Source organism: Drosophila melanogaster, chromosome 2R (assembly GCF_000001215.4).
Source record: "Drosophila melanogaster chromosome 2R".
NCBI classification, from domain to species: domain Eukaryota; kingdom Metazoa; phylum Arthropoda; class Insecta; order Diptera; family Drosophilidae; genus Drosophila; species Drosophila melanogaster.
This window is the reverse complement of record NT_033778.4, coordinates 14,942,267-14,963,226: the sequence shown is the minus strand read 5'-3', so window position 1 is coordinate 14,963,226 and position 20,960 is coordinate 14,942,267. Positions and strand designations below refer to the sequence as shown.

Here is a 20,960-nt window from a genome sequence, read left to right as displayed (position 1 = left end):
GACGTATCGATGTTTTAGTATTTTTGGGTCATCTGCTCAGTTTGTGTTTTGAAGTTGATGTTATAATCATCAAAAAATAATGTCTTTTGTATTTTTGCTTTAAATAGTGTTGTACGTACAACTTTTTCATTTATCACCGGTCATAATTGTTTTCCACCCCTGAAACCGGTGTGGAAGCTCAAAAATACCAATTATTTAAAAACGACCCCTAGCAGTGTTGGTAAACATGTTATTATTGAGGCACTTGCAGCACTCCCTTGTCGGTATTTTCTGTGCTGTCACTTCGCGTTCTCCGCTTTGTGCTCTCCTTCCACAACGAAATAAACGGAGAAATAGCAATGTTAGTTTTAATTCGTTTTAGCCATAACAATTAATTAAACGAGTGCGAGTGCCAGTGTCTTAATTAAAATGTATGTGGCGCACTGATTGGCTTTAATTTAAATGTTTCGTGCTGTTTGATTTGTCCCCTGTGTTATATTTGTGCGGCGTTTTGTGCATACTTTTTGTGGTTAAATAAACTAAAGGAACCAGTGTGAGTCGATTACTAAGCTTAAGCTTATTAAAAGTGTTAATGTTAAAAAAGCGGCGTCTTAATTGAAAAATGCTAATGAGTTAAAACAGGTTGGCGACTCTCCTGCTCGCTCTCGATGCCCTGCCTCCACTCTCTCTCTTTCTCGCTCATTTGTTGCACTATTGTTGTTGCGGCCAACTGGGTACTTTTAACAGTTACCTTGGTCAATGTACGGCATTAATTACGCTCAAATACTTAAGTACTGAGATGCCAAGTAAGCGGTGAAAGAAGGAGAGGCGAGGAGTAAAAATAAACTAATTTGCACACTCGCTTTGGCGTGCTAATTCCACTTACTTTTCTTCTTTTATTGTTTTGTGGGCGTTTTGCATGATTCACTCGCGTTTGTTTTGTCTTATTCGTTTTATCAACGTCTACGCATTTGGTGCAGCGCAAGCAACAACAACTACCTGTGGCATGCAGTTCGTTTGGCGTCTGCGTATGTGTGTGTGTGCCTCAAATGTCAAAGTTGACATTTGGTTTTGGGCGGGATTTCAAATTCGTGGGCAAAGAGAAAACGATAACAGAGAGAGCAATAGAAATTCATAAGTTCGTTTATCTATCAGATTCTGAAGATAATGCTACGACACTTTACAGTTAAGCTTCTACAAAATAACAAATCCTTAAAAAAGTTCAGTCAATGTATAAATATAAATATATTTCGCCACTAATAGTTTATTAAAATATATTTTTTTATTTAAACTAGAAAATAAAACTTACTTTTAGCTTAATTTGTAATTGTAAAATGTCTTTTTAATTTATTTTACTGTAAACCGCTTCGTTTTTAACTCGTATCTATTTACTCTTATTTTTGCAGTTTTCTGTTATCAATCTGTTTGTCTCTGTGTGTTACGTGATATCAAAATATTTTACCCAGCTAGCAAATGCAGAAAATGCCCTCGCAAATTCTGAACGACGGCAGCAGCGTCAGCTTGAATAGCGCCAGTATGAACATGGCCAATACGCCCAATAGTATAACGGTAAAGACCGCCTACAATGGCCAGATTATCATTACCACCATCAACAAGAATATCTCATACGAGGAGCTGTGCTACGAGATTCGCAACATTTGTCGATTTCCTCTGGATCAGGTAAAATATATATAAAGTACTGCACGTTACAGAAGTGTAATTCATTGAGCGTTTTGTTTAGCCATTTACCATCAAATGGGTAGATGAGGAAAACGATCCCTGCACCATATCAACGAAAATGGAATTGGACGAGGCCATACGACTTTACGAAATGAACTTCGATTCCCAGTTAGTCATTCATGGTAAGTCTGCTCAAAATTTAAAATTGCAAAGATACGTTAGAGTAATAAATAAAAGAAAGTCGAGTTATTGGTTATTATTGGTTAAGGAATTTCGATTGTAATTTAAGTTCGCTTCTAAAACTGAAAACGATAAACTTATCTAATAAGGTCAGTAAACTAATGTGAGCGGAAAGCACTATTAAACCAAAGTAAGCCTACTGGTTATCTAGCAAAAGATACAGTATCTGCATTCACAGAATTACTCTTCTTTTTATTTTCAATTCTCCAAGTTTTTAAATGATTTACTGCTGCCGCCGCAAGGTAGGCAGCAAGTAATTAATTAACCAATCGGCCACACATTTCGTCTTCGCTTCCATAACTTAAGCAGGCACATTTAAGCCTGATTAAACAATGTGAGCTCGTCTTGTTGGCTCAATAAACTTGAGTTTTCCCCGCGAGTTTTCCGGTTGCCTTTCTGCCTTCGCAGGCTGCCAAAAGGCAGCGTCATCCACTCGAGTTAATAACATAAAATATTAATTAACCCGTACGAACACTCGCATGCTCGAAAAGCTTGAGTCTTGTGGCAATTGCCTTAGGCAGTCAGCGTTCTTCTACGTTTGTTCACTCTTGCCTACCTCCGACTTATTTGCATATAAATTCTGCTTGGATCTTGGCTCGACGGCATCATTTATAATTCATTATAATTAAATTGTTTGCTTCGTGTGGGTTTAAGTTTTCGCCAGCTTTTTTTGGAATTTTAATTTTCCTGTTGTGCGGTTTTCGGCGATCTCACTCATGCACACTCTGATGCGAGTTTTGTGCTTAATTATGCCTGCCGCAACAACAAAAAGGTTTCACTTACCACACTCGTTTGGCGAATGACAAACACAAAACCCTTTTATACAGTAAATTACTAAAAAAACGAGGGCCTGAGGTTAAAGCATAATAAACAAGGAATACACTCTTCTTGGCTACGAATGTAGGACATTTTAGTTTTATTGGGTAAGATACTTAAACTGATACTTAGTACCCAAAATTGTTTTTACCATTTAATTTTATTGAGTATTAATATCCCTTGCAAAGTGTAGTTCTTATTCAAATTTTTCCGAGTTATCCATATATCCTTAACCATTTCATACCTGTGGTCATTCTGTTTTTCCGAACACCGATATGTAAAACAAGAAAAAAGCCAACTAACGGCCCAGCAGATATGATAACTGCCAGTCGCACTAAACAAAGTTCGTGGCTGGTGTGGGGTTTTGATGGAGAGGGTGTTACAGTTTCCGCTACCCTTTTTATGCGGCTTTGTTTTTGTTCTGGGGAGCAGGCTTCCTGATATTTTGTGGCCAGTCCACATCTTCACATATGTACATACATATCTCCGAATGACAAAAAAGAACAGTGTGTAAGGACAACATGTTGGTTGTTGTTGTTGCATACCCGGTACTTTTCAAGGGGTATGCTGTATTCGTTAAAAACAAGCGTACTCCAAGTTCTTTATTCATCTATTTTTCAGGACATATCCCAAAAATTATGCTACTTAAATATTCAATTGCCTGGTAGTGGGTAGCTTTTCTGTCGCAACACTTGACAGTCTCATTCTTTCTTGTTTTTATTCTTGTGTTATGTGGCCACGTGTGAAAAAATGCGGCTTAAAATGTATTAAAAGTATTCTGTGTGCGTCTGTTTTCCTGCGACTGTGTGTGTGTGCGTACGGGAGAGGGACATTGTCAAGGTATTACGTTACCGTTACACGCACTCCTGCATATGTTAGGATGTCCTGTCTGTGTGTTTGTATGCCGCACATGTTTTCTGTTTGTGTGCTTATTGTTGTTGTGTTGATTAGTAAATGGCTGTTGGTGAGTGTGTTTTGCATTTATACAAGCCCGTGTTTTGACTTCTCTGTTGTTGCTTCTCTTGTTTTTTGGTTTCGTTTTTTTTTTTTAATTTTTTCTTATGTTGGAAAGTGTGTTTCCGTAGAACTTCGCTTCACCTTCCGGCTTCATCTCCGCCCAGCAAAAACCTCTGCAGCTCTCCCAAAAACAAAGCAATACAAAAAGTTAGAATCTGTAAGCTAACGGTATAATTTATGCGCCTGCAATATGGCAACGCTGTCCGGCACACACTCACACACATACGCATATGTACATGAAAAACTTTTGTCCAGGTCCGAAGAACTTTTTTTGCAGCTCATAAGGTCGATACACAAGATGCCATTACCCAAGAGCGAGACAGCGATGGCCAACAGAGAATAGATGGAAGGACAGAGAGAGAGAGAGAGCGAGAGAGCATTTCCCCAGATGCCACAAAAAACAGCTGAGCCAAAGAGAAAGGTATTGCCATCCATTGAATCTAAGATGGCAATGCTAAAGCGCCGGTCTGCGGCTTTTATTTTCGCTCTCTCTCCAAAAGTGAAGTATATTCACAAGGCCACGACAGGCTGTTTGGAGCTAGAAAGAGCGGGGAAGGGAAATTTTCTTTTTCCAATCCTTGGACGAGGACTGAATTTTAGTAACATCTGCCCCACTCAGTTCCGGATCATTTGGATCACCTTCATCCATCGAAACGGATCCGGAATTGTAATTTCAGATTATAGAATTCTTACTTTACTCTTACTCTGTTTACGTGTTGGAATAAAAAATGTTTTTAAAAATTATATTTTTCATTTCTTCATTTTCGAGACAGTCATAGCAAAATAGCTTACCTAAAATGAATTGTTATAAAATATTTTTTTTAATAATAATTTTTTTATAGTCATTCATTAAAAACGTCTACTAAGAAACTACTAAAAGAACAAAACATTTTTTCTCAAATTATCTAGTTTCTTTTTTCGCTCTTGCTCTTTACTTTTTCCATTCGCCGAGACTCGCTCTCAATAGCTTTCTCCATGGCTTTCCGCTACATTCTCCCCGAAAAATTTCCCTAGCATACTTCTCTGCATCGGCATTTCACTCGCGCGTTGGCCGCTCGCCTGTGTGGAAGTGCCGTGCGGATTTCGATTCGAAGATATAACTCCCCGGGCCTTACAAACAAATACATAATTATAGATATATATATACATATACATATATATGTATACAAATATACAAGATTTTGCACAGCTAAACGGCAAATCGAGTTTCTGCGCTGTGAATTAACAAAAGAAAGCGGAAAAATCGAAGTTGTATGTCGGAAAAGGAGTACAAATCAGTGAATAACATAATTCCATATAATTATTTTCTTAAACATTTCCACTCGCTCTTCGGCAAGTCACGAAAATCTTGCGGAAAAAATCAATTGGCCCTGTGCAATATTTTTTGACTGTTCTGCCGAAGTTGTCGTACATTTCTGATTAGTTGCCATACAATTTTCCGCTGAGAGAAGGGGTCGGAAAATGGGGAGGTGGAAAGGCAATGGACGTGGAATGATTAACATAATTTTGTGAATGTTTCTTTAATGAACGTTTTTTAGTGCTGCTAATGAAGTAAAAACTTTATGAAAGAGTTACCCCAGAGATGTGATGGAATTTATGACCGTATCTCGCAAAATCAATATATTTTGAAAGATTATAATTTACCCCTTTATAAAGTATTAATAATAATAATTCATTCTTGTTAAAAAAAAAATTGAATATAAATATGGTTTTTTAGTTTCTATTAATAAAATCCTTGCTTTTATTCACTTTCTTAAAGTATAAAAACGTAAAAAACAAAACGCAGACAAAAACGCAGGTGAAATCCCACACACTAAGCATTTTTCTTTTATATTTTAAATACCTCAGTGCAATACAATTAAAGTTCTAGAACGCTTTAAAAACATACCATTTCCTATGCCTCTATCATTTTGCACTTAGACAAAGGGGAGCAACCACGATAAAAAAATCAAAGAATTGATTTCCATTTTTGTGGGTTCCCTTACACTTTTTCTGCATCACGCTGTTCACTTTTTTCCCAAATTTTTTGGCTGCTGTGCGCCAGACACTGGCAAACAAAACCACACACACTCGCACACTCACACACACTTGCAAACACATATGACGCAAAATGAGGCAGTGTGTGTGTGTGTGTGCGAGTGTGTGATGGTGTGCGAGAATCCCCACCCTAAACTTGACCTCAGGCATTTGCACTTCATCAAGCGCTTCTTGCACCTCGGCGACCGTCTGGTTGCCCAAACTTGGCCCAAACCGACTATACTATATAGACGAGATGGATCCATTTCGTATGCATACATACATATATGTAAGGCATATATGCACATATACTATATATATTTATGTACATATACATATGTATATAATATGAGTCAGTGGGCTAGTAAGAAGCTGCAGGGCGAAACAATTTCTTTTTATTCATTCTTTGCGGAAAGCGTTTTGCTGGCCAAGCTGTCGCCCTGCCATTTAAACTTGTTCGTTTCTTTTTGGCCCGAAGGCTTTCACTCGAACCAGGTGTGTGTGCGTCTCCTTTTGCCAAAGTTAAATCAGCAAATTTCCACTGCTTTTTTGGGTACCCTGGGGTTCTGTTTTTGGTCTGTGTTCCTTTTCTTTTATTTTAGGTTTGCCTATGCAGCCTCTGGCAGATTCGGTACCCAGTTCGCTTGCTAGCTGGCCCCATTATGATTGTTGGGCAAATTTTAATGATGCCATTGGGCTTAATGAAATTATTGTTAGTTCAGCAAACAAGAAAGCCCATTTCGGTATTGTTAGGGGATCAGTGCAAATGTACGGATGTGGGCGGAATTGGTTGCTGGTCATATGTATATGCCTCATTACGGATGCCTATATCATATCGTTGATGCAGAGAGAAAAAGCTATAATTATATTATATTATTAATCATACAGTAAAATGTACAACTTTGAGGACCTTATGCTTAAACTTTAAGCTTTACGAGTCTCAATACTTACATTTTATTTAAATTTGTTTAAGTTGCACATACACAACAGTGTCAAATTTTTCTAGATCCCTGAAGCTCGATTACTATCTGTTTAGCTCTGTTTTAATATAATTTGTATCCATCCATGAAGTTGTTAATATTTATAGAATAAACTAGCGTCTTTATTCACGTTTTAAGGTACATTTCGCAGATGGGCATTCTTTCTGTAAGTGGGAACTTTATGGCATTTCCATTTTGCCGCTTTTCTCTTTTTTAAGCTGTGTGAAATTTTATATCCACTGGAGGTCGAGGTGGGCGGCAGGTGGCAACTCGCCCCGCTTGACGTCACTCGGAAAAGCCAAATTGATGTTTAACTATTGATGCCTCTGGTCCGGAGTATCTGGTATCTGTTGGCCCAAAGATGGTGCCGCAGTCCTTTTGGCGAACATCGCCTGCTCAGGTTTATCGTTATGGTTTCACAGGAAACCCATCTCCCCAAACGCTTCTTTGCCAAAGTTCAAGAGTGGGCGGATGATTGAGGCGCTGGAATGGTCAATAATTCGTGGGCGTGGCGGGCTAAATATCCAAATTTGATGGGTTTCTGATGTAAGCAGTCGTGTGCTTATTTAGGCCATTGAAATTCTTGAATGAGGCCGTAAATAATAAACAATAGCTATTGGGAATATCTAATCAATAGCTTTTTGCTTTAAAAACGCAGCTTTATTGATATTAAACATTTATGGCAGCATTTTTATTAGGCCATGCAATGCAGTGAAAATATATTAAATTACCGAAAACAAAAAACAGAAAACTTAACTTAATCATGTAACAAATTGAAATCAAGAAGTATAAATAGAATAGGATTTAAAGACATCTATTGTGGGCACTTTCCCTATGCAGTAATTAACTAATCGGCTTAAAAACTTTAAAACAAAGCGTGTACTTTAAGCTTGTTAAATAATTTTCTTGTTTGTAAATCAGCTTTAATCTAGCTTAGAGCTGTGGGATTTTAGGACTTTGGTTAGTCCAACAAAAGAGGTTTCTATGGATGGAGCCAGGAAGGCTTTAGTGTAGGTGGCTGGACTGTTGGGTTGTTTGGGATGCTCTGTTCCCATCCTGGACAAACAAGCAGGCAACCAATATTCATGCTCCAATTGCAGAGAAAACAATGCCGGCGGAGTGTTTATATTTAGCAAACGCTGAAGCATAGTGCCAGTGCAAAAGAGGGGAATGGGGCTAGGGAAAACGGGATGAGTTGAAGGGGACTGGCTAAATTTAATTCGAAAATGCATCAGATCCTCTTTTTGTGCACACCATTCAGTCACCAGAGACTGCATCATCAGCAGATAGCGTGGAAAACAAAGAAAATGCCGAGAAAATGAGTGCCAAACAAAGGGATCTGCTTGCCTTGTCACGACAAGGCTCTTGTGTCAAGTGGATGCTGTCCACCTAAGGACCTCGCCACCCCCTTTTTCGACCCACTTCGACCCTCGTTAATCATGCGAATTATGCATGAAAGTGGAGTGCTTAATTTCAATTGTCTAAACAACAAGCGATTGCGATGTGACCTACCAATACACTTGAAGAAAATTTTCTGTTTACACTTGACTGCATCGATGGGTGGGCTTTTGCCCTGGGTTCGCCTTTCACTGGAATACAGTGTACGCTCAAGAGAAAGAAAGTGTTTAATCACATTATAATAGTTTGGGATACTAACTTCTATTAGCATTACTTTTCATAACATAAAATATATATTTTTATGTTTCTATAATTACCCATCTCATCTTTTGAATAAAAACCTTCGAGTTTACTGCACAGAGTCTTCACTGTACATGGCTGAAATGTAGGAATGGCAACAGAAGATTGCATACTTAAAAGGGCGATTGCGAGCAAATTTCCCTGCGCGCGTCGACCGATTTTCTCTCTCTCTCTGGATTTTCCTTACCTTCTCTGGCGCTTTCTCTCCCACCTTCTCAATAATTTTCGCTCGCTCTTGGCTGCCTTTCACGCCTTTGTCAATTTGCAGCAACTTGTGCGCTCGTTTGACTTGGGTTAAATTGTTTGTGATTGTCGCAGCCGTGTGTCTCTGTGTGTGTTACCAATTTCTCCAAGCAACTGTTTCTTGTGTGTGTCTGTGTGTGTGTGTGGGTGTCCTGACAGAGTTGTCAGCTGTTCGGCCTGCATTTCTCTCGGTTTCCCCGCTCGTTTCTCTCTTGTCTTTCCCATTATTACACAATTTATATATTTTTTTTAGGTGTGGTTTCTGCGGCGTCTGCAACCGGCCACGCCCATAGCCAAACGCCCACCTTCCCTATCCCCATAACCCCTCTTCCATCGCCCAACGCCCTTCTCACGGCCATATCCTTGTGTGTGTCTGAGTTTTTCTTTTAATCAATCATTACGAACTGCGAGATCAGCAAAGTGGGCGGAGTGGGGGATACGCCGCCTGTCGTTTGGCTTTGAAACTTTGCATTGCATAGTTTGGTGCGCCATGTAACTGTAATTGCAACTGGGACCTTGTTCCGCTTTCCTTCGCGATTTACTTTCTCCGACCACCCGCTCTCCCCGCGACTCAGTCCCCACTGAATCCAATTTTATATACGCTCCACTTAAGAGGGGGGTTTATGCTAAGTAGAAATATTGGTGGCACTTAGTCAAGCAACGCTGGCAACGGAGTAAATCAAGTTGAAGTGATAGAAAGATTGAGTTATAACGATTTCTTTGCGAAAAACAAACAATTCTTAAATATTACAAATCAAACATTCAATGCTACTTAATCTTGTAATGACCTTGATAACAAAACAAGCTGAAAAGCAATGGACATACGAAACTCGATTTAGAGTACAACTTTCAATTGTGTCTTACTAGTTCCCCCACGTTAATCTTGTGCTAATTAATCGCAGAATCAAGTCCAACGCAAACGAACTTACAAAATAAGCAAAATCAAATTCGAGCAAAATCAAAACGAAACGAAGCGAGAGCTTAGTGAACTTAAACGCAATAAACGCGACGCGAAGTGAAAAATTTGTTCAAGTAAACCAAAATGGCCTGGGGCTATTGGTCCGCCACGACTGTGGATCGTGGACGATCGCCGCGCCGCCTGACGCAATGTGCACCACTTCCGGTCAACATCGTGCAGCAGGAGGAGGAGGAGGAGCAGCCCTGCCTGCCGCAACAGCAGCAGCATCAGCAAACGCAGCAGCAACAGCAATCGCAGACCTGCCCCAGCACACCGTCGGCCAATCAGCAGGGCAGTGGCAACTTGTGCTACAGCCCCACCTGTCGATCGCGCTGCTCGAGTCCTTGTCCGGGATCTCCGTGCGGCTCCATTACGCCGCCACCTCCGCCGATGCTCACGTCCTCGCAGCAGCACCTGCATTCCAATAAGAATTGCCCAGCGGCGCAGCAACTGATGACCCACTTGGATTACGCCGCTCGGAGACAATCGCTCGACCAGCTGGATAGTCCACAGGTATTTGGATCATTGGGGCTTACATCTTCATCCAGAACTCAGCTTGAAGAAAAGAAATTGAGTTGTCTATCCAAGTCCAACTAACTATACTATAATATTCCGATGACTTAGTCATTTTTATAAGTGTATCCCATCAATTAAATATAGATTGCTTATTTGTACAAATTAGGTTTTTGCATCTATAGAAAATGTACACGCCCATAGATTACTCAGTTTTTCTTTTTATAGAACTGTAATATTTATAAACTAATGACGTAATAATGAGCAGATAGTAATTTACTTTCTCTACTGATTAGCATTGGAAATTAAAGCATTTTTAGATTTATTCTTATCGTAAAATACAAACAACTGTCATGGCTTGGATATAGCACTTTTTCATAACTGATCTATAAAACAACTTCAAGCTGAGTTCGAACCAAAATTCTGGCTTAAACCCCTATCACTGACCTGGTAATCCATTCTGTTCTCATCCCATTCCGATTTCGAACATAATCCAGTCCAAGTACTTTGACATTCAGGCCAACCAGCTGTCGGACATCATGTGCCGCGGAGCGGTGGTCAGTTCCATTCAGTCGGCGAACAACACGCTGACCCGTGGCGTATCGATGCACAGTAGGAGTGGCAGTGCCCACGGGAGTCACCATGGCAGCCACCACAGTCACAGTCATCATGGCAGTGCCCACGGATCGCTGGGCTGTTTGCAGGGCGGCGTGGGAGTGGGCGTGGGCACAGGAAGTACGGGCAGCATTGGCATGATGTCGGCCGGACATATCGACACTGGTGACTACGATGTGCCGCATCCGCACCCGTATACGCATCATTATATGCAGACGACGGCATCGGTGACACCGCCACACACGTCACTCAGTCGACCGGGATCGGCGGGTGCCGTGTGCCAGGGTCACGACTCTGGATCGGATTCTAGTCAAGGTTGCGGCGGATCCATAATGGGCGGCATGTTGGTCATGGGTCATCCGGGCCATATGGGCAGCTTGGGTCACCACAGCGCCGGTAGCGGATCGCTGGGCAGGTGCTCGAGCAGATGTCACAATACGAACACCACCACGACGGATGACTCGGGCGGTGGCAGTAGCGGCGGCGGCGGAGTACCGGGCACCATGAGTAGTGCCTCCATGGCGGTGGGCATGCCGGGCATGCTGATGGACTACCATCATAGTCACCACAGCGGCAGTGCCGGGAGTGGTCTAAACGGATGCGGTGGCGGTAGCATCGCCGGCGGAAGCATCGGAGGAAGGAGCAGTGTCCTGGGCACGATCCACAATGGACATGGCCATCATCATCAGCAGTATCATCACGAGTGCATCCACTACGAGCGATTGCCCATTCCCGTGCCCATACCCACAGTGCCGATGGGCGTGGCACCGTCCTCGCAGCAGATGTCACAGCACCAGCTTCAATCGGAGGAGGAGATCGAGCCAGCCTATGCGACAGGTAAATGGAATCGACGTCTTTTTGTGGGATAGTTAAGCAATATTCAGAATGCTATTTAAGTTCATTGTTATTTGTTTTATTATAATTTATTAAGTACCATTTGTTTGTAAGTTCTTATGCTAAGGTATTAAGTTAAGACATAACTTCTTTTTTCGATTATTTCTTATTTGATATTCAAGTTCAACTTAATATAATTGTATTACTTTCCATTTAGTTATGGCTGTTTCGGGCAGCTAAAATGACATTATAATCCATTATTGGAATGTCAAATCTTAATTAAAACCAAAACATTTGCAATGTCACTGCAGAGAAACATTAAACTATTATTTATGGCTTGTGTTATTTTGGCCAATGTTGGTTTTATTTCAAATCCTGTGTGCAAGGGCCTACAGAAGCACTCCAAATTAGCTGCAATAAATTAGTGCTTATCCATATTTATTCTTTCCAATAAACTATTGATTTTCCACCGCCAGCGTTGTACTTAATTTTATGGAATTACCAGTCCCGATCTTATCGGCGATGCCTTTCGTCGCGCTCTCACTTGCTCCCAATCGGTGACAATTCAATCGGCCACTTGGAGGCACTTGCTTTTATTGTTCTTTTGTTGTGGCTTTTGGTTTTGGTTTCGGTTTGGTTCTGGTTCTCGGTTTCTCTGCTCCTCGGTTTTCTCAGTTGATTCTTTTAGTTTTTTGCCCATGCTTCTTGGGCTGAAAAGTTGCGGACTCAGTTCGTAGCTGAAAGTCGCGGCGTGACGACGCTTCGCGCGTTTTCGAGAGCGTATCTCAAGTGCTTCAACTGGGCTCCAGTGACCCCTGAACTGATCACTCATCCGAATCGCCCCCTATCACATCACCCACCCAACAAAAATGATCATCTGGAGTGGCTTCTGCGAGGCGGCCCAAATATACAGCACACAAACGGCCACTTTTATGAGCGGCGGAGCATCGTGTTAGTGAAGAGTCTCATTTAAATTGCCAATTAATCAATGCGGATTCCATAAAGATCAACTACGGGTGCAAACGCCTAAGGCTAACTTCAATTTTGTGACTTTTTGTGAAGTGAATACTGCGAAAAACCAAACTGCGGAGCTATTAACGCAAACAAACTCAACTCATGGCCAAAAATGGACTTATTGATAATATATTTTGTGCGATCTCTGATATCAAACAATAATAGTACCCTTTCGCTGCGACCTTCAGATTATTTAGCCTTACCTCCTCCATCAGCCTTATGACTAATATTGCATATCGCACCGATTGTTTTTAACTGTGCTTCCCCATGGCCCTACTCACTCTATGACTTCTGGCCGCCTTATCTGACCAGCAAGGCATTTACACGGCGTATAAATAAGAACCGGCTAAACAAAAATAGGAAAAACAAGAGCACAAGTACAAACAAACGGTGTGCGTCCTATCACAATTGATAAGCTAAACACTGGGAGGGAAAATTGGGGAGATGGGGAAAACTAAAATTCTAGGTCAATGCAAGGCATGCGGCAATGTGCGGACATGTGTGAGAATCTATCTGAATATTAACCTTGCCGACGGACAGGCAAGAATTTATTGAACCCTAGACTCCCTGGGACGACACTTTAATTGAATTATGAATGAGCGATGAGCGATTGTTGGCGGAGAATCTATCTGATAGCTGAACAATTGGTCTCAATTGATGGCTGGTGGTCTGCCGGAAAAGCTTAATTAACATTACTCGGAAAAGAGCGAAGTATCTCCCCCGTGCTCCAGTCATAACTGTATATGCATGTATGTATGTGTATCTCTCGGGTTACTTCAGTAGTCCAGTATCTCCCACTCCCGCTCCATTATACTCTCTATATGGTGCGTGGCACTGAGATAAGGAACTAGCTGTGTTTGGAAATCGGATTGGTTCAGTCGAGGAGTGGGTGCTGACATGTTAACAGGCCTCTCGACGACGCAGTACAGCACGTCCATGTGGCTCGGCAAGAATCCGTTTATAAGTAAAAAAAAAAAATCGAAAATCGCATAACAAAATCCCCATTAAATTGATAAGCGACCTGCGGCAGAAAAGATATTTACCCGATGGGCAAACTAGCCTGCCGTAAGCATGCACTGCCATTACCACGATTGGCTGACGTGACCAATATTGAATGTTTATTTAATGTTTCAAAATATAAGTTAATAATATGTAGTGGTGTAAAGTGGCTAATGAACACATTCTCCTTTGTCTTTCAGTATTTCCCAATGTTCCTCAAGCGCCGGGATTGTCTTGCGATGGCGAAGATCGTAAGTATTTACTAAAGTAACTAATTTTAAATATATTTAATTCAAACGATAACTGCTCGAACAGCGAACTTTGCAATATGAATAAAACGGCTAAAGATTACCACTTGTTATTGATTCATCGATCGTTTGACTCATTATGCCGCTTTTCACGGCCTGTACTTTGATTTAAAAAAACGCGGACTTTCTTAAAAAGGGTTAAATGTTTAGGATTTTAAAAGTTAATTTAAATTGCTGTCAGAAAACTAATTTGTTCTCTGATATCGCTTTTCGTTGGAACATTTGCACATATTTGACAAGTGGTGTTGTCAAAAGTGAAAAGAAAGGAGAATTTCGGCTTACTCAATTTATTGAACAAATTTTAATTTTTTTAGGCAGCATCTATCGACGCGGTGCTCGACGCTGGCGCAAGTTGTATCGCGTCAACGGACACATCTTCCAGGCCAAGCGTTTCAACCGGGTAAGTGCTCCCATAAGCTTAAAATTAACATAAAACTAAGAATATACAAACAAACTTCCGTTCCAGCGTGCTTTCTGTGCCTACTGCCAGGATCGAATCTGGGGTTTGGGACGTCAGGGTTTCAAGTGCATCCAGTGCAAGCTGTTGGTGCACAAGAAGTGCCATAAGCTTGTGCAGAAGCACTGCACCGACCAGCCGGAGCCGCTGGTCAAGGAGCGGGCGGAGGAGTCCAGTGACCCTATACCGGTGCCTTTGCCGCCACTTCCCTACGAAGCGATGAGCGGCGGAGCCGAAGCCTGCGAGACGCACGACCATGCGCACATAGTGGCGCCACCGCCACCGGAGGATCCATTGGAGCCGGGCACTCAGCGCCAGTATTCGCTGAACGACTTCGAGCTGATACGGGTCATCGGACGCGGCAGCTATGCCAAGGTGCTAATGGTGGAGCTACGACGCACACGGCGCATCTACGCCATGAAGGTGATCAAGAAGGCGCTGGTCACCGACGACGAGGACATCGACTGGGTGCAAACGGAGAAGCATGTGTTCGAGACGGCCTCGAACCACCCGTTCCTGGTCGGATTGCACTCGTGCTTCCAGACGCCCTCGCGGCTCTTCTTTGTCATCGAGTTTGTGCGCGGTGGCGATTTGATGTACCACATGCAGCGGCAACGGCGGCTGCCCGAGGAGCACGCCCGTTTCTATGCAGCCGAGATCAGTTTGGCGCTGAATTTCCTTCACGAGAAGGGCATCATTTATCGCGATCTGAAGCTGGACAACGTGCTGCTGGATCACGAGGGCCACATCAAGCTAACGGATTACGGCATGTGTAAGGAGGGCATTCGACCTGGAGACACCACCTCCACATTCTGCGGTACACCCAATTACATTGCCCCTGAGATACTGAGGGGCGAGGACTATGGCTTCTCGGTGGACTGGTGGGCACTAGGCGTCTTGCTCTATGAGATGTTGGCCGGCCGTAGTCCGTTTGATCTGGCAGGAGCCTCAGAGAATCCCGATCAGGTAACCATATTCATTTATTTTGAGAAATTCTAATTTGTTGGTGTTTTTTTTTCGCAGAACACTGAGGACTATCTGTTCCAAGTGATCCTGGAGAAGACGATTCGTATACCACGCTCGCTGAGCGTTCGTGCGGCCTCTGTCTTAAAAGGTTTCCTCAACAAGAATCCCGCTGACCGTTTGGGCTGCCATCGGGAGTCCGCGTTCATGGATATCGTCAGCCATCCCTTCTTTAAGAATATGGATTGGGAATTGGTGAGTCGAAGGGCGGTTGTCTTCATATTAGCTCTGTGTGTCCTGGTGAACTTGTTTGTGATTATGATAATGAGTAAGGTTAATAGGAACTAATAAGTATTTGTAGTAGCAATCCCATGGGTTACATTAAGTTAAGATTAGACTTGTCACAACATTTTATTGAGACCATCGTTTCCACATAGGTCAGGTCTAAAGTTAATCGTTTTATTTCATTTTGTTTGTATTGCTGTTGGTATCAAGTTGGCCGATAATGAGGCAATCAATACCGAGCATTTTCTTTATTACCTTGGATATTATTAATGATATCTATTATTACGTATACGATTGATTGCGCGTTAAAGATAGCTCAAAAGGAGGTGCAACCGCCTTATATACCGAACATAGACACGGGAGATCCCTATGTGACAAGCAACTTTGATGTGCAATTTACCCAAGAACCGGCTGTACTAACGCCAGATGATCCGTAAGTCATACCGAGTTCCCCTTAAATCCGAAAGATGGCAAGTTGTGTTAGTTCTTTTCGTTTTCCTTGCATGAGATAAGCCCCCGTAAAAGATCTTAGCTTAGCGTCCAGACTAACGGCAGGTAAATGTTCCTATCGATCAGCCGCATTATACGACCATGTATACCATCCATTGAACCTCTCTATCTGTCTTTACAAATTCTGAATCCACTTAAAAGTGAATTTTACCATCGTCATAATCATGCTCAAGCCGCACCGACATAATGGAGAAAAAATGTTTTATGTTTGCCCATTGGCTGGGAGTTTTTCCTAATCGATTATGATTTCTACTATCCTCATGCACACCCTACATCACGCAGCTTGAGCGCAAACAGGTCACGCCACCATTCAAGCCACGCTTAGACTCAGATCGCGACCTGGCCAATTTCCCGCCCGAGTTCACCGGCGAGGCCGTACAGTTGACCCCGGATGATGAGTAAGTTGAGATCCAAGATGGCCCTAATTTTTCTCTATCTATTCGAACGACTTGCACCCACTGAGATGGCTAACTCACAATGATTTTCTTTAACTCTCAGTCATGTCATTGACAATATCGATCAATCCGAGTTCGAGGGCTTTGAGTATGTAAACCCCTTGCTGATGTCTCTGGAGGATTGCGTCTGACACCACGAAATGTGCGACTTACATCCGTATAACATGCGGGTAAGTGATCCACTTAACTATGTATCCGGTTATAAAGTAATAAGTGCCTTTCTTCCTAGCTCTATGGCGAGGATTCCAGTGATTACGATTCCGTGGCTGACGATTTGAGTCTCCTGCATTTGAACAGCGCAGCGGGAGCTGGTGGATCAGTTAGCAGCAATAACAATCTCAGCCAGCAGCAACATTATCGCCAGCAGCAGCAGCAGCAATATCAACCCCATTCAGCATACTCACAACAGCAGCAGCAGCAGCAGCAACATCAGCAGCTGCAGCAACTTCAGCAGCATCAACATCAGCAGCAACAGCAGCAACAACTTCATCATAATGGTAACAATAACATTCATAATAATCAAATGCAAGCAAATAATAATAAAAGTCTACTGCAGCACATGTTTTGCCTTCCATTGAACTAATTAAAATAACGAATTAGAAAAAACAACAGACAACAACAATGAGCCACACAGCAACAACAAAAAGCAGAGCAACTAAGAAAATTAAAAAGATTCCAAGAATATAAATTTCATAATATACAATCTATATAATCCTTTCTCAACAACAGACACAACTTTCAAAAGCAAAGTATATTTATTATATAAAAAGGCGAAGGCAAAAGCAATAGCCGAAGCAAAACAAAACAAAAAACTGTCACAAGTTGCAAGTATTACACTAAACGATTACTTTACTATTTAAGCACCTAGGCAGCCAGGCGAACTTTATGCAAGCAAAAGATAAACCATTTCAAAACTCAATGCAAGACTTTTCACCAAGAAACTTAGGGGTTTGACGATCCCGCGAGAATGCAACAAGAACTTTTTAAGCTAACAATACGTGCATCAGATATGAAAATATATAATTTTTAAAGGTTTAACACTACAATGAAAATTTCATGTTCATTTTACTAGGCAGGAACGGTGTGCGGTGGAGGAGACCGAATATGGGAGTATATATTTCAAGTGAATCAATCTATAATATCTAAGCATATATAAACTCTAATGTAAAATGTGTGTGTGTTAGTATTAGAGAGCAGAGCATGGTTTTTAAAGGCGACAGCAAAAGATCGACATATACATACGTGTGTACTGTGAACAGCAATAGTTAATGCAAACGAAATACCAATTGTAACTTCGTAACTCTAATTTTTACACAGAGAACCGTTAACCGAAGTCGGGGGGACGAGGAAATTCTCTTAAAATGCGAACAAAAACATATTTATTTATTTTATTCATTTTCTACTCTGTATTTTTAACAGCAAGCAAACACAATCCGTCTACTGGCAATATAACTTTGTTAAGTATTAAAAAAAAACTTTTGTTTTTAATGCATTCCACTGTACTTACAACAACAACAAAAACATATATATATTTATTATTTTTGTTTATTTGTGATGGCATATATAGTGCCAGCATCTTTTTGTAATCCACATATGAATATTACGAAAAAATTATTAAAATTAGTATATATCAAAAATATCATTGTGTTGCGAAGGTAAATAAAATATTGTGTTTTTAATTGAAGCTAAAGATAAATTTCAGCAAAAATGTTACTTGTTAATGTATGAAAAGCAAATAAAAGAGAACAAATTAAGCGCATATTGTTAAATTTCCAAATACAACGCAATCTAAGAAAGTAATATTGATCAAAGTTTTTGATTAAAGAACATAGCAAGCAATCAATTTAAATGCAAAACAAACAGGACAAACTGAAAAACAATTTCAAATTGCACTTAAACGTTACCGATTTTATTAGTAACAACCAATATTCTTTAGCCTATCCCAATTATTATGTTGTTGTGTTTGATAACCAAGTTCTATGAGTAAGTTTAATTAGTATATAATGATTTTACTGAGCGTATAACATCAATTTGTATCTTCTTCAACTGATGTTTCCGACTAATTTTTTAAACTGGATGCACTTTTGGCATATACTACCAGATGCTAGCAAAATGAAATTGAAAACGTAAACGATAGTTGCGTTACAATTATGCATATAAAGAAAAACGAATAAAGTATTGTATAAGACAAAGTTTATGTTTTAATCAAATTGAAAAGAACTTTCGAAAAACGTTTATTAACAACTGGGCACAAATTCAACAAATGCAAAACGTTATCCTATCGTATCGTATGGAGGAGCCTTCCATTGCCCCTCAGTTGCTGCTCTGCAAAATGGAGACCGGCTCTTGCATAATCTCCTGAATCTTCGCCTCCGGAACTGCCACCCCATTCGCCAGCAGAGTGTGAACGATGCCATCATGTTTATTGCCACTTGAGCGTGCCTGAAGCACGAATTCCGTGTCCTGCAGCAGGAACTTGGTGTCTGTGCCGCCGTGAACAAAAACCGACTGCGATATGGGGGTAATAAAGTGTGTGAGTATGGTGTGTGTGTGTGTGTGTGTAGGTGGCAATAGCCCATTTCCCTCACCTCCTCGGTGCGCAGCTCATCGTTTACGTAGAGACTCAGCGTGTCCAGTTTGAGCATTATTCTATATTCCTGCGGCGCATCGGCGGCCGCATCATCCGTATATAGCCACAGTCGATATTGCCGTGTCATGTCCTCGGTGTACTGGTCGTGCGATTTGCCGTCGATGTAGAGGGAGTACTCGTATTTGAAGCCCGGCGCAGGATCAACGCGTATGATGCAGCGCGTCTGATCGATGTGAAAGGTGTCTTCGCCAACCAGTTTGAACATCCAGTCGCGACGCAGGACTTCCTGGGAATTTGATTAGGAGAAGAAAATTAGGCGGATGAACTTTATAGTTCATTTTGATAGCCCTTTAAATTGTTGCATTTGCTCTACCAGTTTATCACTCATACGCACCGTTGTCTTTGGTAAAATCTTCTATTTTGTTTGTTTGTATCGATTTAATTTATACAGTTCATATGGACTTAAAGTTTAAAAGCACTCTAAAGCACTAAAGCACTTTAGTAAGAAAGAATAAACCCAACGGTGTACTAAACATAAAAACTGAAATGCTAAATGTCGGTGAGGGATGACAGAAGTATATACATATATGTTTAGAAATAATAAGACCCAAAGAATTTAATTAAATATTTTTATCAACTAAATGAGACCTTTTTAAATATCATTCTGCATTGCTGAAGTACGATTACGTACGTACACGACCCGTAATTAAGTTTACCTTCACAATGCAAATACTTTACGAGCTCCAAAGCCACCAACCACCCATTCAGCTCGCTGGGAGCTAAAAAACTTACCCGTCCATTGACCCAAATCATGCGCCGCCCACTGGTTGTGCCATGTTCCAGCTCGATGCGGTACATCTGCGCAAAAAAAATAAAAATTACAAAAAATAAAAATGGGAATGGGCGGATAATTATCGCGAATTTCCATTAAATGTAAGTGGCGGTTTTGAAAAATAATCGCAGGTACCTTGCCATTGATGGGCACACACCATTGAGCCACAATATTCTGTTTGTTATAGCGCTGGTCCTCGGGCACATGATCCTGCGTCATCGTGGGCTGCGTGGACAGATTCTCCAGGCGCAGTGTGGGCGAAAGAAAGGACATGGGTCCGAAGCCTCGTGTCGATCTGGCTCTGGCCCACCGCCAGTCAATCAATAAATCCTATTAATATTTATAGTAATCGCCTTTAAAGTGCAGCCAACTAAATGGGTTACACAAAACCAGAGAAAACCACGTAGGTATAATATATCTATAATATTTGGGAAGTTCAAGGAACTCAAGTTTGTCTAATCTGCAGATCTGGCTGCAATGCACTTTCACTCCACCCCTATGTTTGTGGGCTTAGACCCCGAAATCGGGCTAGAATCTATTCCGCTCTCTGAATTCAACGGGCGGCGAGAAAACCCAAGACCGAACCGCACGTTGTTAGCGCCAATGGCACACTAAACAACAAACCACCGTGTACAATAAAAGCCAAAAGGAGGAGCCAAAGAAAAACTAGTTGGCCCGGCTGGCTGCCTTTGCCTTTTGGCCGGGCTCTCCGGCAGCCCAGCTCAGCTCTGTTCCGTTCTGTTCTGTTCTGGCCTTAGCCTCAGCCGTGCTTCTGGCCGAGAGTCGCGGTCGCGTTTGTCGGTCTGCCAAAGTGCAGAGCAACTACGCCGCGTGGCGCCAAAACAGAGTTGATTTGTTTCCACTAGTCGTGTGCGTGTGGATATGAGGCTGAGTGTGTGTACAGGGAAAGTCTCCTAAGACCTACACGCATATATTGGCCATACTTTAAGCGGCGATC

The 20,960-nt window shown here is 41.6% G+C and overlaps 2 protein-coding genes across 13 annotated transcripts; one reads left to right on the top strand and one right to left on the bottom strand.

The window, feature by feature from the left end:
* Positions 1 to 257: 257 nt before the first annotated feature.
* aPKC (atypical protein kinase C) lies at positions 258 to 18,769 on the top strand. 12 transcript variants are annotated; one of them, NM_080153.5, is made up of 11 exons: positions 258 to 532; positions 1,386 to 1,659; positions 1,721 to 1,841; positions 13,803 to 13,853; positions 14,225 to 14,310; positions 14,377 to 15,333; positions 15,391 to 15,585; positions 16,408 to 16,523; positions 16,624 to 16,750; positions 16,810 to 17,077; positions 18,000 to 18,769. In NM_080153.5, exons 2-9 carry the CDS (start codon positions 1,453 to 1,455, stop codon positions 16,709 to 16,711), a joined length of 1,821 nt encoding a protein of 606 aa, NP_524892.2. In that variant the 5' UTR covers positions 258 to 532; positions 1,386 to 1,452; the 3' UTR covers positions 16,712 to 16,750; positions 16,810 to 17,077; positions 18,000 to 18,769. The 12 variants fall into 11 exon arrangements, with proteins under 12 accessions (NP_524892.2, NP_001036545.1, NP_001036541.1 ...); NM_001043080.3 differs by lacking the exon at positions 16,408 to 16,523 and adding an exon at positions 15,927 to 16,048 and having other exon boundaries at positions 258 to 340; positions 16,810 to 18,113; NM_001043076.3 differs by lacking the exon at positions 18,000 to 18,769 and having other exon boundaries at positions 258 to 410; positions 16,810 to 17,121.
* Positions 18,758 to 20,829, bottom strand: CG10257 (uncharacterized protein). Its single transcript, NM_137164.4, has 4 exons — positions 20,138 to 20,829; positions 19,963 to 20,028; positions 19,169 to 19,456; positions 18,758 to 19,088 (listed from the first exon to the last, which is right to left on the bottom strand). Exons 1-4 carry the CDS (start codon positions 20,273 to 20,275, stop codon positions 18,894 to 18,896), a joined length of 687 nt encoding a protein of 228 aa, NP_611008.2. The 5' UTR covers positions 20,276 to 20,829; the 3' UTR covers positions 18,758 to 18,893.
* Between the last annotated feature and the right edge of the window lie 131 nt (positions 20,830 to 20,960).

Bases quoted from the DNA above. Each gene is read 5' to 3' on its own strand.
- aPKC (NM_001274055.1), top strand. From the start codon at position 9,712: ATGGCCTGGGGCTATTGGTCCGCCACGACTGTGGATCGTGGACGATCG. The intron at 11,593-13,802 runs GTAAATGGAATC...TTTGTCTTTCAG, and splicing joins CGAGCCAGCCTATGCGACAG to TATTTCCCAATGTTCCTCAA. The intron at 16,524-16,623 runs GTAAGTTGAGAT...TTTAACTCTCAG, and splicing joins CAGTTGACCCCGGATGATGA to TCATGTCATTGACAATATCG.
- CG10257 (NM_137164.4), bottom strand. From the start codon at position 20,275: ATGTCCTTTCTTTCGCCCACACTGCGCCTGGAGAATCTGTCCACGCAG. The intron at 19,457-19,962 runs GTAAGTTTTTTA...TCAAATTCCCAG, and splicing joins TGATTTGGGTCAATGGACGG to GAAGTCCTGCGTCGCGACTG. The intron at 19,089-19,168 runs GTGAGGGAAATG...CCCATATCGCAG, and splicing joins ATGAGCTGCGCACCGAGGAG to TCGGTTTTTGTTCACGGCGG.